The sequence below is a fragment of the Physeter macrocephalus genome, chromosome 21, assembly GCF_002837175.3.
Source record: "Physeter macrocephalus isolate SW-GA chromosome 21, ASM283717v5, whole genome shotgun sequence".
Lineage (NCBI taxonomy): Eukaryota > Metazoa > Chordata > Mammalia > Artiodactyla > Physeteridae > Physeter > Physeter macrocephalus.
The window spans coordinates 59,792,394-59,812,315 of NC_041234.1; the positions used below are offsets into that span (position 1 = coordinate 59,792,394).

Here is a 19,922-nt window from a genome sequence, read left to right on the forward strand (position 1 = left end):
TTTTATATAGATGGAAGCATACAGTATGTACTCTTTTTTTCATCTGGTTTCTTTCACTCAGGCTGATTATTCTGAGATTCATTCATGTTGATGTATGCATCAATAGTTCATTTTTTTATTGTTGAGTACTATTTCCCTATATGAACAAAAACAATTTGTATATCCATTCACCTGTTAATTAACATTTAGTTTGTTTCTAATTTTAGGCTATTATAAATAAAGCAGTCATAAACATTCATGTACAAATCTTTGTATGGATATGTGCTATCCCTCCTCTTGGGTAAATACTTATCAGAATAGCTGGATCATGGGGTAGGTGTATGTTTAGCTTTTTAAGAAACTGCCAAACTGTTTTCCAGAGTGGTTGTACCATTTCACATTCCCACCAACAACATTTGATTGTTCCTTTATCTCCATATCTTTGCCAATATTTGTTATTGTCAGTTTTATAGTATTATATTTTTGATTCCTTCATATCCTTACCAAAACTTGGTATGATTAAAAAATTTTAACTATTATAATGGGTGTTCATATTGTGGTTTAAATTTACATTTATCTTGTGACTAATGTTGAGCACCTTTACATGCTCTTATTGGCTATCTCCATATCTTCTTTGGTGAAGTGTCTTTCAAATATTTTGCCCATTTTTTATTGGGTTGTGTTCCCTTATTATTGAATTTTGAGAATTCTTTCTGTATCCTGGACACAGGTCATTTATCAGCTGTACCATTTGTAATTATTTTCCCCCTATCTATGGTTTGTCTTTTATTCTCTTAATGGTATCTCTTTATAAAAACAGCTATACTACAGTATTATGTTTACATAATATAAACAGATTTTCAACTGTAAATCTTATGAAATTTACATATAGATCAAGTTTGTATGATGAAAATTTAACATTCAAACTGACATGTACTATAAATGTAAAATACACATGATTTCAAACATTTTGTACAGTAAAAATAATACGTAAAATTCTCAATTTTTATACAATTTAACGTTCAAAATGACATGTACTATAAATGTAAAATACAAATGATTTCAAAGATTTTGTACAGTAAAAATAATATGTAAAAATCTCAATTTTTATACTAATTACATGTTTAAATAAAATTTTGAATATGTTGAGTTAAAGTATACAGTTCAATGATTTTTAGTAACTTCACTTAGTGGTGAAAACATCATCATATATCAGTTTTAAAACATTGTAATCTCTGTAATATATCTCTCATGTCTATTTCCAGATATTCCATATTCCTATCCCCAACCTCAGGCAACTACTGATCTATTTCCTGTCTCTATGAATTTGTCTTTGGACATTTCATATAAATAGAATCATATAATATGTAGTCTCTGTGTCTAGCTTCTGTCACAGTGCATAATCTTTTTGAGGTTCATCTATGATGCATCATGTGTCACTAGTTAATTCATTTTTATTACTGAATTGTATTACATTGTATGGATATACTGTACTTTGTCTATTCATTTACAAGTTGATGAGCTTTTAGGTTGCTTCCAATTTTTGGCTATTATTCAGGCTGTTACATCAACTGCTGAACATATGCATGCAATCCTACATGTAGAAGTGTTTTTGTTTCTCTTTGGCAGATACTGATGAGTGGAATTGCTGGGTTGTATGGTAGGTTATGCTTGATGTTTCCAGAAACTACCAAACTGTTTTCCAAAGTGGCTGTACCATTTTACATTCCCACCATCAATATATGATTGTTCCTTTATCTTAATATCTTTGCCAATATTTGTATTGTAGAGAGTGTGAAATACCTTATTTTGGTTTTAATAGGCATTTCCTGAATGACGTATGATTTTGAGCATCTGTTCATGTATTTATTAAAAATTCATGTATCTGCTTTGTTGAAATATCTGTTCATATCTTTTGTCCATTTTATGATCAGATTGTTTGTCTTTGTAAGAGTTTTTTGTATATTCTGGATCAAGTCTTTTAATGGATAAGTGATTTGTAAGTATTTCCTTCTAGGCTGTTGCTTGTCTTTTCATTTTCTTCATGGTGTCTTTTGAAGTGCTAAAGTTTTGAATTTTGTTGAGATCCAATTTATTCATTTTTAAATTTTACACACTATACTTTGTTGAACAGACTATCTTTCTCCTCCGCAATAAATTGTCATAACATCTTTGTATAAAATCAATTGACTATAAATATAACAACTTATTTCTGCACTCTCAATTCTGTTCCATTGTTCCAAAGCTATCTACCATACAATAACTTGAGCTATCTTTCTAAAATCTACTCATGTCTTTTTTTTTTACTTTTGAAATCCTTTAATAGTTTCCCTTCTAAGGAAAAGTTACATCAAAATCTCCTGCATGTTAAAATGCAGATTTATGGGTCCTATACAGACCAACTGAATGAGCTTCTTTGAGAAAACACAAGTTTAATGAAATTCTGTTATATTAATATTTTAAGTATCATAACAGTTGTAGCAGAAAGCCAGAAAATAGTATTGTTAAAATATTAGTTACTCATCAATTCTAAATACTGAAATATACAAATAATAAATAGTAATGTAAATTATTTAACTTTGATTGAGATGTTTATATCAATCATGATTCAATTCTATGATCAAATTAACTGGGCTTATTACATGTAGAAAAATTATGATATTTTATGAAATATCTTAAAAATTTTTTTTTAAACTACAAAAACCTGCTCAAAGATTATACAATGTGATGATTACTGCATTTTATTTAAGGTTACCTTTTTAGTATATGTAAATATTATAAACTCAAAATATGTCCTTTGAGATTAATTAACTTATTGAAGTTCAGTTTTGCCAACTTTACAAATATCATAACAACTTTCTCAATGGCATTCTTACTAACGAGACGGGGAAACCCATTTGCTGCTTTAAATGAAAGATTACTTACTGCTCTTTTTCTAGAACACCCTGTAATCCAAGGCACAGTAAGGTTTCCTGAAATCTGTGGAAACAACAAATGGAATCTCAGTAAGGTATGCATTGACACTATTGGAATGCTGATCAACACCAAAGAATTCATACAAGATGTCAAGATAGGTCTGCATTCAGAGCATATCTCCCATGTGGACAATGCTGTTACCTTATTGAAAGCAAGAGATTTAAAAGGCTTTCCTTTGTGGGAAAATTCAAGAAGTAGTGCAGTTCCTCTGAAAATTCAAGAACATTTTGAAGACATTTTTTGGGCCTGGAAGTACCCGGTTTGGAAGGTTTGGAAATCTACAGACAATAAAATTATTATAATAAAAATGCAGTGTTCTGTGGAATAAATATTACAATAATTAAATAATTAACTATAGCCATCATACTGTATATTAGCTCTCTAGGTTTATTCATCTTACATAACTGCAAGTCCCTTTTTACGTAGAAACTACTAAGGTGAATAGCTAGTAACACCTTATTACATCAGCATTGCCGCTCAAGGAGATAGATGCTACTCTCATAGGATTCTGGGGAGTGTTTAAAGAGACCAAGGTGTTTCTGTGAGCTATGGCTCAGGTTAGTCTGGACTTAACCATACCTTTTCCTGGGACACACAAGAATTGGGGAGTACTCCAAACTCTCCCCTTGCCCTCTCCTTCCCTTCCAAACGTGCGCTTCCTGAGAGACTGACAAGCTAAATCAGCCTTGCTAAGTGGAAGTGGTGGTGGGAATGTGGTATTCAATCAAACATTTATTGGTTTTGATAAATTATATTCAGTGATGGCCAATTAATTTGTATTATGCTTACTGATAAGAAGTGATGATCAAACAAAGTAAATAGTAGAGTAATATCCTCAATTATTCAAATTTCAGGTAAAAGAATACTGTCCCTGGACACCAGACCTGCCATTTTACTTTGAGTTCAAAATGCATCAATATGCTAGGGACAGGCTAAAAATGATATAAACTCCAAATACTAGCTGTAAGGAAAATTTTACTAAAGTTAAAATCCCATTACGGTAAAATGACAATTAACTAGAATCCTTGAGGGTCATGAGAAGGTTTGAATAATTGATTTTTTTAAATGGTGAACAAGAGTGAAAAGAAAATTTCTACATAAAAAGTCTTTAAAAAGTATAATTTCTTGTCCTCCCACTAATACTTGGTATATGATACAATGTTTGCAAAGTAAATTGATTGCTAGTCTCAATGAAGGAGGTAAATCTGCTAAAATAATCACATAATATACTCTTGAAAGAATAGAGATATCCAGCTATTTTGGAATATTTGTGCACATACTTCCATCTATTAGTGAGGACATTTTAAAACTGATTATGTAAAGTTGCTAGAGAAAACATGTTAAACCAAATGAATTGTAGCCCCCCCATAAACTAGTAACTAATAAAAAGTTAATATGAAACCATAAAAAGGATACAAATAATAAACATGGTAATTGAATTTCTTTAAACATGGACCTTATATATTTAAGGAATATAAAATGTGGTTTCTTGATTAAGTCAGTTGTATGTAACCAAGAAAATGGAAAACTCCTATAAGCACCTTAACATACAAATATTATAAATTCCATGTGATTTGGGAAGAGATGAAGTTTCATTTTTTTGTTTTATAATTCTGTGGCACCAGTTACATGATACTCAAATGCTATATTCAACTACCCTCTATTATTTACTTTAAATCTATTATTTAGTTCCTTATGTTTCTGCTAAAACTTAAGAATGACCAAGCATAGTAGCTAAATTTGTAGGCTTTTTTGAATCATAGTACTGTATAAATGTTTCCCTCAAATTTGGAATGTTTTCTTCGGTGCAAGAGTGATGACAAGGTTTCTCCCTCAACAGAAGCTATAAAATACAGTATTTCAAATGAGTCGGAAAATATACTTCTCATTTAAGTGATATTTAAGTTCCAAACACACTTTTCAACACCCTGGCTTGGAAAATTGCAAAATGAATCTACAAGACAAGACTAATTTAACAAATATATTAGAATTTACATATCCAAATGAGTTAATTTGTGTTTCAAAATAAAAACCTTTGGAAGTTATAAAGTCATTTCAATGATGTTGCTATTGTTGAAAGCACTTTGGGAACTTTTCTTTTGGAGTTGTTAGTTCATGACTCACCTAGATATTCTGTCTCATTCATATTCTCTTTGTTTTAACTGAAAATATAACAGCTCAGATTGAACATCCATATTATTCACTAAACGTGTCTCAGAATAAGTTCTATTTTCCAAAATCAAATTTTCCCTGAAATGATGAAGATTTGTCACCACTGAAAGCATTTAAAAGAATCCCACAGGTCCTTAAAGCAATTGTAAAAGAACTTCAAAAACTTTTTGACAAATTGAACATTATTGAAATATGTATAGATAACTTTCCAAGGTAACTAATTTGAATTCTTTTCGAATATTTATCAGGCATCTCTGTACTAGGTGCTGTTTTAGGTGCTACAGGAAATAAAAAGATGGGTAAAACATAATTTCCTGGAGGGCAAGAACTATGATCTTAGAGGGAAAGATAAGACAGGTACATGAATGACTGTAATACAAAGATAAATATGATAAGTGCCACAAGGGAGGTACCATACATGAAGTGATATAGGAGTTAAAGACACAGCAAAATTACATCGACTTGAGGATTTATATCTCAGCTGAACCTTAAAAGTTGAGCAGAATCTTGATAGAAATAAAAGAGCATTCCAGGGGTAAAGAATGGCATGAATACTGTGGAATAAAAGGATAGGGTGTGTTTGGGAATGGTGAATTCAGCTAGAACTAGAAAGGGAGTTAGTCTTTGTGGAGGCCATGAATGCCAAGGTACATTTATATCTAATTCTGTAGAAAATGGGGAGTCATTGAAAGTTTTTAAGCAGATGAGTTATATGGTCAGAATTGTACTTTTATACATTAGGATGATTAATGTGACTAAATGTGTATAGTGAATTGAATAAGTATGGAAACTTTCACAATAATTTAGGCAAAAGGTAATCTAGGCTTGGAACTAGATTAGAGGAGGTAGGAATTGAGAAGAGAAATATAAAACATATTTCTAAAGAAAGGTCTTGTGCATGAGATAGAAGATAACTAGACAGTCTGGAGATTACTGGAATAGTCTTTTTATGGCCATCATAAAACTGCCTCCACAAATGGCTGTCCTGCTCCAACTAATGGAGAGTTGCAGAGTCACAACTTTGAATGTGAATGCAAGGAAGTGCCTAATGTTGGAAATCTGCTTCTCTTGGCTAAGAGTAGATACACTAAAGTATGTAACACGCTAATTTGGATGTAAACTGGAGTCACATCATATGGATAGTTAAGATTTGTGAATCCAGCTATAACACTTACCTTTCTCATGGAAAATTATACTTAAAATAGATACCATATATCAGAATATTAATTACACATTTTATACACACATTATTATACATGGTTATACATTCACAGGAAAGCATGCTTATAGTTACTTTTGTGGATGATTTAAGGAATTTTTAAAAGAATTTTTACTATATTTCATTTTATACGATTTAGACCCTACATATGACTCTGTTGTAATATTTCTTCTAGACTATGAGAATCTTAAGGGCAAAGTATCATGTTTAAAACAATTTAGTCTAATTATTTTTATACAGTAACACAGAGAATATACACAAAAAAGCATTTGTTTTTGATTTCAAAAATCATTGTTAGAAAGACAATTCTACACATATCATAGGTATTGTATTTTTAAAACTTCAGAGCAGTTCATGGGTCTAACAAAGCTCCTATCTGAAATATACTATATTTTATATAAGCCAGGAAAATTAAGTATATTATTAATTAGCATATGTTTAAAGAGAATTTGATTATCTGAAACACTCAGACAATAACCATGTCTCTCAGCAAAGTTCATCAGTAAGTGATTCATAAATTAATGTTTTAGCTTTCCATCAGTTGTTTTGGTATCAGTTGAGCATTCAAACCTATCAAACCTATCAAGCATTCTGCTTTAATCAGCAAGGCTTCCTAGATGTCTTTCAATTATGAGTTATAGAGCATAGAGGACACCGCTGGGCGTGTGGTAGGCAATTAATAAATATATGCTGATTGAATGATTGAATTAATTTGTGCCTTTATTATTAACTAGCTTCACTTGCCATAATTCAACAAAGGCCAAGAGTGGAAATATACAAGAGACCATTATATAGGGTAGGCAGTTGGGAGGAAGGGAGTAAGTTGTTTCTGGTTGAGAACCATGTGTTCTGGAGCAAAGAAGAAAAGAAGTACTGGCTTATTTAAAAATATTTCCCCCTCTTCTCTCTACCAAGTCTAGAAAAGCTTTCAGAAACTAAATAAGCTTACAAGTGAAATTTTAATATTACTACTTTTGGCTAAGGAACTAACACCCTTTTTTAAGCATATGGATTTTTCTTATATTAAGTCATAAGAAATTAGTGTTTAGAAAAGTTTACTAGCCTGACAAATTCTTGCAGTTGACAACCAAGATGCTATTTGTTTTTTTTTCTATATAATTTTACTAGTAAAAATTCACAAACCATAAGAGATTAAGATCAGGGAAACTAGAATTCTGAGACATTTCAATGGAATTATAAAAAGTACACATACATGGCATAACAAGCCTGATTTCACCATACTGATTCTAAAGATACTGGCTGTTAAAAATAATGGAAGGATATAAGTAAAATAATATAAATTATTATGTGGAATGATTAAGTTCTGATGCCAAGGACCTGGGGAGTTTACAATTACACATCTGGATCCCCTGAAATTATACTCTCAAAAATATTTAAAAATATTATCTCAATGCTACTCATGTAAAAAAAACTGAGAAAATATAAAAATTCTTTACTAACTTTAGAAAATAAAGTGTCAAATGTTAGCTTTAAGTTCTACATATATTTTTACAACTGAAATTAAATGTTTTATTACATGTATACACAGATCAGTTCCTTAAAAAACAGCAAAAGATTTATAGCTCTTATCAAGCTACAATCCTTGCTGGGCTGGACTAGCATTCTTAACATGAATCATGGTTTCATGTCTTTGTTTTTGCACATGGATCCTTGTTGAACCAAAACATAAGCATTTAAAAGAAATCAAACACCCTGGTTGTTTGTTGCACTAATACTATATGTACTGATACACTTACTCCATAATTTAAAAAACAAACAGCAGAGACAGCCTCAAGATGAAAGACTAAGCAGACCTAGAGTCTCATCCCTCTTCCCTGGAAACATCAAATTTAAAACTAGAGATTGACAAGAATAACATCATGGTAGAAATTAGTCAAAGATTTTACAGCAACCAAGCAAATAAACAACCAAGAAAAAGGCATACTAAAAATGTAGGAAATTTCACAGCATTTTAAAAAGTGTCACACTCTCTTCCTTGTGTAGCATGACATGGATCAGGGAAAGTGTTGGCCTTGTCACCAGTCCCCTTATGTGAACCAAAGAGAACAGAGTAGACAGAATTTACAACATTTTAACCTGGCTTTGGGCTGCTTGAGAGATTCATCTCTTTAGCTCCTAACTTGGAGCTCACATAGCCAAAAGTGGCATGACGCAGATCTCAGGCTAGGAGAAGTAGCAGGAAGCATCAGGCAAGACTCAAGAAAATGGCAAGAAGACTATAGACCCACATACACCTGGAGAAAGAGATTACTGATTGATGAATATACTAGAACATCTAAGGGTCTAGGATAAGCAAGAATAAGAATCTTCCAGAAATAAAGATATTTAAAAGTAGCTGCATACAGAGGGGAATCAGTACAAAGCATGCACACAGGACCAGGGGAGACACATGCCCAGGAAAGGCCTACAAAGACCTTAGGCCTTTACACCAGTCTAATTAGTGAAGGTCTTCAACTGTGCATACCCAGACTGCAAAGACTGGGAGAGGTGGTGGTTTATTCAAATGCCCAATTTTTAAAAAATCACAAAATATACAGAGAAATAGGAAAACATCAGCCATTCAAAAGAACAAAATAAATGTCCAGAAAATGTCCCCGAAGAAACATGAACATTGGATTTACTACACAAATACTTTAAAACAATTATATTGAATCTGCTCAAAGAACTAAAGAAAAACATAAAGAAATAAAAGAAATAAGGGTGACAATATATGTATAAAATGAGAATATCAGAAATAGAGATTATAAAAGGAACCAAACAGAAATTTTAGAGCTGAAAATACTATAACTGAATGGAAAAATTCACTGAAGGATTTCAACAGAAGAGAAAAGAGGTGGAAGAAAGGATCAGTGAACTTGAAAAGAGGTCATTTCATATTATGAAGTTTGAGGAGCAAAAAAGGAAAAATAATTCTTATCAATAAAAATGTGAACAGGGCCTAAGATACTAATGGGACATCAAAAGCAGACCAATATATGCATTATAGAAGTCCCAGAAGGAAGAGAGAAAGGCAAAGAGACAGAAAGATGATTTGAATAAATACCTGAAAACGTCCCAAATTTGAGAAAAGTCACTGATATACAAATCCAAGCAGTTGAAAAAACTCCAAGTAGGATAAATACAAAGAATTCCACACAGAGACACATTATAATCAAACTGTCAAAAGACAAAGACAATGAAAGAATACTGGAAGCAGTAAAAGTGACTCATCACATACAGGGGATTCTCAATAAGATTATATGAGGATTTCATAGCAGAAAGCTTGCAGGTAAGAAGGAAGTTGGATGATATATTTAAAGTGGTAAAAGAAAAAATTATCAGCTGAGAATTATATATCTAGGAAACTGTCCTTCAAAAATGAAGGAGAAATTAAGACATTTCTAGATAAATATAAGTTGAGTGAGGTTATTACCACTAAATCTGCTCTGCAAGAAATGCTAAAGGGAGTCCTTCAAGTTGAAATGAAAGGACACTAGACATTAAATTGAAGCCATATGAGATTATAAATTTCTCCAGTAAAGGTAAATACATGGACAAATATAAAAACAAGTATTAATGTAACGTTTGGTTTGTAACTCCACTTTTCATTTTTCTACAGGAATTTAAAGATGAAGGCATAAAATAATTATAAATCTATGTTAATGGTTACACAATATATAAAAATGTAAGTTGTGATATCAGTAAAATGGTAGGACAGAACTGTAAAGGATTAAAGATTTGTATGCAATTGAAGTTGTTACTATCAATTTAAAATAGATTGTTATAACTTTAAGACATTATATGTAACCCCCATGGTAAACACAAAGAAAATATGTATAAATATATACAAAAGGAAATGAGAAAGGAACCAAAAAGAGTTACTATAAAAAAGACAGTTAAACAGGAAGGAAGGTAGTAATGGAGGAAACGAGGGACAAAAATATTTAAGGCATTCAGAAAATAAGTAACATAATGGCAATAGTAAGTCCTTCACTATCAGTAATTACTTTAAATGTAATTGGATTGACTTTCCCAATTAAAAGACAGATTAGAAGAATGGATTAAAAAAACAGGATCCAACCATAGGCTGTCTACAACAGACTCACTATAGATCTAAGGAACCTTACCTTACACCATACACAGAATTAGCTCAAATGGGACAAAGGCTTAAACATAAAAGCTAAAACTGTAAACTTTTTAGAAGAAAATAGAACAGCTTCCTGATATTGGATTTGGCAATGATTTCTTAGATATGACACCAAAAGCATAAGAACAAAATAAAAACTAGATAAATTGAACTAGATCAAAATTAAACACTTTTGTGAATCAAAAGGATACTATCAGTAGAACGAAAAGGCAACCAAAGAAATGGCAGAAAATATTTGTAAATCATATATCCAATAAGGAGTTAATATATAGAATATATAAAGAACCCTTACAATCTACAATACAGAAGCAATCTGATTTTAAAAAGGCAAAGGAAGATCAAATTAAAGGAAAGAATGGAGTAGGGAGGAAATGAAAGTATTAGAAGATAAAAAAATACAAAAGAGAACGGAAGAAAAACAATAGAAAAATCAATGAAAACAAAATTTTTAAAAGAGCAATACATTTAAAAAACCTCAGGCAGATTGACTGTAGTATGTTGAATGGTGACTGTCAAAAAGATATGTCCATGTCTTAAACACTGGAATCTATGAATGTGACTTTATTTGGAATAAGGGCCTTTGAAGATGTAATTAAGTTAATGATCTTGAGATGTGATCATCCCAGATTATTCAGGTGGACTCTAAATCCAAGGACTAGTATCCTTACAAGAGAAAGAAGAGAAGAGATGAGAAGAGGTCATGTGAAGATGGAGGCATAGATTGGAATTATGCAGTTACAAGTGAAAGAATACCTGGAGCCACAAGAAATTGAAAGAGGCAAGGAAGTATTCCCCCCTTGAGCCATCAGAGGGAGTATGACCCTGAGGGAACCTTGATTGCAGATTTCTTGACCCAAGAACGGTGAGAGAATAAGTTTCTACTGATGTAAGCCACTCAATTTGTGGTTATTTGCTATAGAAACCCTAGGAAATTAATACACTAACCAAAGGAAAAGGAAAGAGAAATGAGGAACACAAATTACTAAAATTAGGAATGAAAGAAGGCACTCTCTACCAAACTTACAAACATGTAAAACATGAAAGGGGAATACTATGAAAAACCTTATGCCAACAAACTAGATAACTTACTGCAAATAGATATCTAGAAAGACCTAAAATCTCCAAAGTGATCCAAGAATAAATAGAAAATCTGAATGGGCTTAAACAAGTAAAAACTTTGTAATACCAAAATCTCCAACAAAACAGTCCCAGCCATGATGGCTTCATTGGTGAATTCTACCAAGCATTTAAAGAATTAATAACAATTATTTACAAACTAATCCAAAAATCAGGAGAGAACACTTCACAACTCATTCTATGAGGCCAGTATTGCCCTGATATCAAACCAAAGTATTATAATAAAGAAAGCTATAAGCCAATATATCTTATGAATATACCCCCAGAAATCTTCAACAAAATAGTAGCAAACAAAATCCAGCAACATGTAAAAAGGATTTACACCATGTTTAAGTGAAATTTATCACAGGAATGCAAGGTTGACTGAACATCTAAAAATCAATTAGCATAATATATCATATTCCTAGAATAATGGACAAAAATCACATGATAACCTCAATGGGCATAGAAAAAAACACTTTAAAAAGATTATTCACAATTACCCAGTGGGGCTTATCCCAAGAGTTTATGGTTGGTTCAACATATAAAAACTAATCTGGAGCGAAGCCACTAAGATGGGACATAGGTCTTTCCTGACTTTGCTCCCTCTCACAAGAACAAATAACAACTATTACTGGACAAGACACCACAGAGAAAATCTTAGAACAGTGCTGTGAGGATGGAGCAGCCCCTTGCACCACAGAGAACAAGACAGACCACATTAGAATGGTAAGAGGAGCGGCTACATGCTGACCATATTGCCCCTCCCCCAAGCTGACATAGCACTACACCAAGAGGTTTCCTCTGAGTCTACAGTTCTTCCAGTGGAAAGACATGACTCAGGGTAGACATCCAGCACCCCCTGCATTGTGGGTCACTTCTTGGGATTCCACACTCTGGTCTATCCCACAGGGATTATGGGGGAATTTGTGGGGCTTGACCACTATGAATCTGATTGTGATGGAGGAAAAGGGAGAGGCTAGCAACAACCAGAACTTGCATCTTTGTAGACCAAGTTCCTACCTGGAGCACCCAAGTAGGGGTCCCAAACAGTGGCTTTGCTCATCTGCAAAGCCAAGTTGATGGCATAGTCTGACCAGGGAACTTGACAGGGTGCAGGTCTGCCTGATTTTTGTCCTCAAAGGAAGAGCATTCCAGTCCTGGAGCCTGGTCTTCCCCGACTCAGGCAGGGTAGCTGAGTCATAGCCTAATCCACTGTTGAGAATAGCTCCCAGCCCCATCTGATCAGAAAGGCTGGTCAGAAGACCTGAAAGCTACACAGCCTGACAACACTCAAGCAGAGTATGGCAGGCAGAACTGATCATCCACACAGAGCAAACCTAGGGGCACCGTTCAGCCAGAAGACTTGCGGAGGGGGTTAGCTGATTCAAGATGACAAATAAAGAGCCTTGCCCAGCTTGGAGTCAGTTTACCTGTTCTGCCCAGGCAGGGGAGCTAATTCTAGCTCCACTTTTTGCTGGGTATTGCTCCAGGCCCCTCAAGATAAGAGACCCTGATCCAGAATACCTGAGAGCCTTCTTGGGGCTGGCCCTCCTGTTATGCCCAGGCAGGGGAGCTAGTTAACAAGCCTGCTCACTGCTGAGTGTACCTCTCTGTCCTGCCCAACAAGAAATCCTGGCCAAAACACCTGGAGAGCCCAACAATGCTCGAGTGGAGAGTGCAGCAGGCAGAGTTGATCACCCACAGAGCAAAGCCAATGGCCCCATTCAGCCAGGGAACTTGACAGAGTGGGTTATCTTGAGTAAAGACCAAAATCAAAGAGCTTTAACAGCTTTGGAGATGTTTCTCCAGCTACCCACAGGTAGGGAAATGAACTCATAGTCCTGTTCATGGCTGAATACAGCTCTCAGTCTGCCCAATCAAGGAACTTAATGAGAGTACACAGAAAGCTACACAGCTAATTCAACGGCCCCGTGTACAGTGACACTCAAAGAGAGCACAGCCCATGGCTTCCCCATCTGCAAAGCAAAACCACAGGCCTCATCTGACCAGGGAATTCAGTGCACACTCTGGCATGATTCTGTTCCCCAAAGAATGAGCTGTATAGGCCCTTGGTACTGTCCTGCTGACCTGCCAGGGCAGAGAATCAAATTCATAGCCTCACCAACTACTGAGTATAGTACCTAGATCTGACTATCTAGTAAGCCTATTCAGAGAATACAGACAACAGCAGAGCTGTTATATCTTACAGCCTCACTTGGGTAGGAAACCAAGCCAGCAGTACTATACAAACATTCTCGGCCAGCTGCATCCCACCCAAACAAAAAGCTTGGTCAGTGGCCTCACCTAAAAATAGACCCTGATAGCAAGCCCCACCACCTGTCCAAGGACATAACCAGCAGACATATCCAGAAACCCAACCTGAGCTGACTGGTGAAGAACTGTCTCTGCCAGAGAGAACCTGTAAAGTCTGAAAGACACAACTTACTCAAATGTGCAGATACCAAAGAATCTAGGGTGCTAAAATACCAGGTAAACACAATACCTCCAAAGGGAACTAATAAAACTCCAATAACTGTGCTAAAGACATGGAAATCTTTGACTTTTCATACAAAGAATTCAGAATAATGTTCTTAGAGAAGTTTAGTGAACTACAGAAACACATATACAAATGAAATTAGGAAAACAGAACATAAACAAAATGAGTTACAAAGAAACAGAAACAATAAGAAAACAACAACAACAATAAACCTTAGAGATGCAAATTACAGTGACTGAAGAATTCAATAGAGAGCTTCAAAGGAAGACTTGGTCACGCAAAAGAAAGATTCAGTGACCTAGAAGACCAGGAAGACATTTTAAATTATCCAATTAGAGAAGCAAAAACAAAAAATAATTTAAAAGAATGAAGAAAGCCCAAAGAATTTATAGGACACAATAAAAAAGAATATATTATGGGAATTCCAGGAGATTTTGAAAATAGCAAAAGAGAAGAGAGAAGTTATATAGAAGGAAACCCCCATAAGACAAAAGGCAGATTTCTCCACAGAAACTTCAGCCTAGAAAAGAATGGGATGATATATTCAAAATATTGAAAGAAATAAGCTGTCAGCCAAGAATTCTATATCTGACAATGCTATCCTTCAGAAATGAAGAATAAATATTTTCTTGAATAAATAAAAGTTAAGGGATTTCACTAGACCTGCCTTAGAAAAAAAATGCTAGGGGGAGTTCGTTGAGTGGAAGTTAAAAGACACTAATTAACATCATAAAAATGTACAAAGGTAGCATAAAACTCACTGCAATTGGTAAAGATATAGTCAAAGTTAGATTCTGTAATATGGTAATGGTAGTGCATAATTCACATACAACTGTAGTTTAAAAATAGAGACAGTAAAAATTATCCATAACTATAATAATTTGTTACTGGTTGTGTAATATAAAACTATGTAAAGTATAATGTCTATAGCCTAAAATGTCAGTTGGAGGAGAATTAAAAGTGTAAAGTGCAGCCATTATGGAAAACAGTATGGAGGTTCCTAAAAAGCTAAAAATAGAACTAACACTCCTGTGTGTATATCCAAAGAAAATAAAAATGCTAATTTGAAAAGATACATGCACCCCAATGTTCATAGCAGCATTATTTACGTTAGCCAAGTTATGGAAACAACCTAAGTGTCCATCAACAGATGAATGGAAAAAGAAGATGCGGATGGAATGGAATATTAAAATGGAATATTACTCAGCCATAAAGAAGAATAAAAGTCTGTCATTTGTAACAGCATGGATGGACCTAGAGAGTATTATGTTTAATGAAATGTCAGAAAGAGAAAGACAAATAATCTATGTCATCACTTATATGTGGAATATAAAAAATAAAACAAATGAATATATATAACAAAACAGAAACAGATTCATAGATAAAAAAGCAAACTAGTGGTTATCAGTGAGGAGAAGAAAGGAGATACAGGCAAAATAAGGCTATGAGATTAAGAGATACAAACTACTATGTATAAAAAAGATAAGGAACAAGGATATATTGTACAGCACAGAGAAATATAGCCATTATTTTGTAATAAATTTAAATGGAGTACACTCTATAGAAATAGTTAATCATGATGTACACCTGAAACTAATATAATACTGTAAATGATCGATACTTCAATAAAAAGTATAAAGTTTAGGAATGCTATTGAAGTTAAGTTGTTATCAATTAAAAATAGGGTGTTATAATTTTAAGATGTTTTATGTAAGTCTTATAGTAACCAGAATGGAAAAATCATATAGTAATCACAAAAAAAGAACATAATAAATCAAGGCATACTGATACCAAAAGACATCAAAACAGACATTAATAAAAACATCAGGATAAGAAATAAGGAACAATGGATCTACAAAACAGCCAGAAAATAATTAGCAATTGGCAATAGTAAGTCCTTACTTATCAATAATGAATTTAAATGTAAATGGATTAAATTTCCAATCAAAAGAAACAGAATGGCTGAAAGGATGAAAGAACAAGATCCACTGATAGCTTTCAAGACCCTCAGTTTAGCCTTAGATACACACATAGACTTACAGTGAATGGATGGGAAAAGACATTTCAAGCAAATGGTAAACAAAAGAAAGCAGGAGTAGCTATACTTATAATAGGAAAAGTAGACTTTAAAATGAAATTGGTAAAAGGGAAAATGGAAGTCATTACATAATGATAAAGGGTTCAATCTATCAAGAAACTATAATGATTATAAATATGTATGCACCCAACTTTGGAGCACCTAAATATATAAAGCAAACACTAACATAAGTAAAGGAAGAGATAAACAGCAATGCAAGAATAGTTGGGGACTTTAATACCCCACTTTCAAAAAGGAATAGGTCATTCAGGAAGAATATCAATAAAGAAGCAGAGGATTTAACCAATACTGTAGACAAAATGGTTTTAACAGACCTATACAGAATATTTCATTTGATAACAGAAATAAGCCAAAGCATTTATGGTCAACTAATATTTGGCAAGGGAGCCAAGAGTACACAATGGAGAAAAGACAGTCTAATAAATGGTGCTGGGAAAATTGGATTTCACATGCAAAAGAATGAAACTAGACCCCTATCTACCACACTGACAAGAATTAACTGAAAATGGTCTTAAATGTAAAACCAGAAGCCATAAGACCCCTACAAGAAAATAGGAAAAATTCTCCTGACATGGATCTTGGCAATGATTTTTTATATATGACACCTAAAGCACAAGCAACAAAATAAAAAATAAACAAGTGGGACTACATCAAATCTAAAAGCTGCTGCACAGCAAAAGAATTATCCACAAAGTGAAAAGGCAAACTATGGAGTGGGAAAAAAATGTTTGTAAACCATATAGCTGAGAAGGGGTTAATAGCCCAAGTGTATAAAGAATACATACAACTTAATAGCCAAAACCCAAGTAACCCAATTAAGAAGTGGGCAAAGGACCTGAGTAGGCATTTCTCCAAAGAAGATATATAAAAGGCCACCAGGTACATAAAAAAAATGCTCAACTTCACTATTCATTAGGGAAATGCAAATTAAAACCACAACAAGATATCACCTCAAGTCTATAAGAATGGCCATCATCAAAAAGCAAGAGTTAACCAAATGCTGGGGTGGATGTGGAAAAAAGGGAACACTTGTGCAGTGCTGGAGAGATTGTAAATGGATACAGCCTCTATAGAAAACAGTATGGAGTTTCTTCAAAAAATTAAGAATAGAACTACCATATGATCCAGCAAGTCCACTTATGGGAAAATGTCCAAAGGAAATGAAAACACTAAAATGAAAAGACACTTTTACCCCATGTTCATAGCAGTAGTATTTACAGTAGTGAAGATATGAAAATTACTGGCTCATCTAAGACCTAAGGTGGCGGCGTTTGCATAGGGTGTAATTGCTGCAGGCATACCAGATGTGGAAATGTGGCCAAAGGATGACTCTACTAAGGAATGCCCAGGAACTTACCGATATTTGTGTTGTGATTTTTAAAAACTTTAAACAGTACAGTCGAAGCTCCCTCTTCACCACATGCCACAATCTCTGTGCATTGAAGGCAGAGACCGCGGTGGCCTCTGTAAGGTCACTCTGCCCCAGAGCCACTGGCTGGAGCCCCAGCCTCAGCCGCAGCACCACCGCCTCAGCCAGAGCCACCTCACACACTGCACGGCCACCAAAGGCAGAGTGAGAGTGACTTAATGCTGGGAGGGAGACCCCAAAGGGGTCGCAGCCACAGGAGGCTGAGTCCTGGCCACTGTAGGACTTACGCAAGGCCTTTGACTGGGCCCCTCAGGCGATGCACCAGCTGAGTGTCACGTGCCTCCTTCAGCCCATCCTGCCTTGTGTCGCTGACCCAGTTGCCCAGTTGACAGAATGACGTGAAGTCTGAAAATTGCTCAGCAAGATCAGGCATAGCAAGGGCCTCTTTTCTTGTGGTTTCACTTGCCAGTGATGACTATCTTGATAATTCTGTGTGGCTTACAGGGTCTTGGTGCTCCAGCCTGCTGTCAGGCTGGAGCCTCTGAGGTTGGATAGCTGAGTTCAGTACACTGAACAATGAGAGACCTCCTGGCCCCACATAATATCATTCAGCAAGAGCTCTCCCAGAGATCTCTGTCTCAAAGCTAAGACCCAGTTCCACACAACAGTCATCAATCTCCAGTGCTGGACACACCATGCCAAACAACTAGCAAGACAGGAACACAAACCCACCCATTTGCCGAGATGCTACCTAAAATCATACTAAGTTCATAGACATACCAAAACACACCACCAGACGCGGTCCTGCTAAAAGAAAGACAAGATCCAGCCCCATGCACCAGAACACAGGCACCAGTCCCCTTCACCAGGAAGCCTACACAACCCACAGAACCAACCTCACCCACTGGGGGCAGACACCAAAAACAAGAGGAAATACGAACATGCAGCCTGCAGAAAGGAGACCCCCAAACACAGTAAGTTAAACAAAATGAGAAGACAGAGAAATACACAGCAGATGAAGGAGCAAGGAAAAAAAACCCACCAGACCAAATAAATGAAGAGGAAGTAGACAGTTTACCTGAAAAATAATTCAGAGTAATGACAGTAAAGATGATCCAAAATCTTGGAAAAAGAATGGAGAAAATACAAGAAACATTTAACAAGGACCTAGAAGAACTAAACAGCAAACAATGATGAACAACACAATAAGTGAAATAAAAAACTTCTCTAGAAGGAATCAAGAGCAGAAAAACAGATGCAGAAGAACGGATAAGTGACATGGAAGAAAAAAGAGTGGAAATAAATACTGCAGAGCAGAATAAAAGAAAAGAATGAGAAGAATTGAGGTCAGTCTCAGAGACCTCTGGGGCAACATTAAATGCACCAACATTCAAATTATAGGGGCTCCAGAAGAAGAGAAAAAGAAAGGAACTGAGAAAATATTTGAGGAGATTATAGATTAAAACTTCCCTAACCTGGGAAAGGAAATAGTCAATCAAGTCCAGGAAGCACAGAGACTCCCATACAAAAAAAAACCCACCAGACCAAATAAATGAAGAGGAAGTAGACAGTTTACCTGAAAAATAATTCAGAGTAATGACAGTAAAGATGATCCAAAATCTTGGAAAAAGAATGGAGAAAATACAAGAAACATTTAACAAGGACCTAGAAGAACTAAACAGCAAACAATGATGAACAACACAATAAGTGAAATAAAAAACTTCTCTAGAAGGAATCAAGAGCAGAAAAACAGATGCAGAAGAACGGATAAGTGACATGGAAGAAAAAAGAGTGGAAATAAATACTGCAGAGCAGAATAAAAGAAAAGAATGAGAAGAATTGAGGTCAGTCTCAGAGACCTCTGGGGCAACATTAAATGCACCAACATTCAAATTATAGGGGCTCCAGAAGAAGAGAAAAAGAAAGGAACTGAGAAAATATTTGAGGAGATTATAGATTAAAACTTCCCTAACCTGGGAAAGGAAATAGTCAATCAAGTCCAGGAAGCACAGAGACTCCCATACAGGATAAATCTCAGGATAAACACAGCAAGACACATATTAATAAAACTATCAAAAATTAAATACAAAGAAAGAATATTAAAAGCAGCAAGGGAAAAGTAACAAATAACATACAATGGAATCCACCAGAAAAAGTAGTGAAGTGGTAAATTGGGAAAGACAAGTAAAGAGATAGGAGAAAACCGACAAAATAGACCCATTTCACCAACGTTACAAAATTGAAATGGTGAGGACATGGAAGCAACCTAAATGTCCATCGACAGATGAATGGATAAAGAAGATGTGGCACATATATACAATGGAATATCACTCAGCCATAAAAAGA

At 34.7% G+C, this 19,922-nt stretch overlaps 1 protein-coding gene across 1 annotated transcript in view; it reads right to left on the minus strand.

Annotated features, from left to right (window-relative positions):
• Positions 1-19,922, minus strand: part of HDX (highly divergent homeobox) — a 169,638-nt gene that overhangs the window by 96,854 nt on the left and 52,862 nt on the right. The window contains exon 4 of the mRNA XM_055081886.1: positions 2,905-2,958. Coding sequence (XP_054937861.1) covers positions 2,905-2,958 — 54 coding nt within the window. The remainder of the gene's footprint in view (positions 1-2,904; positions 2,959-19,922) is intronic.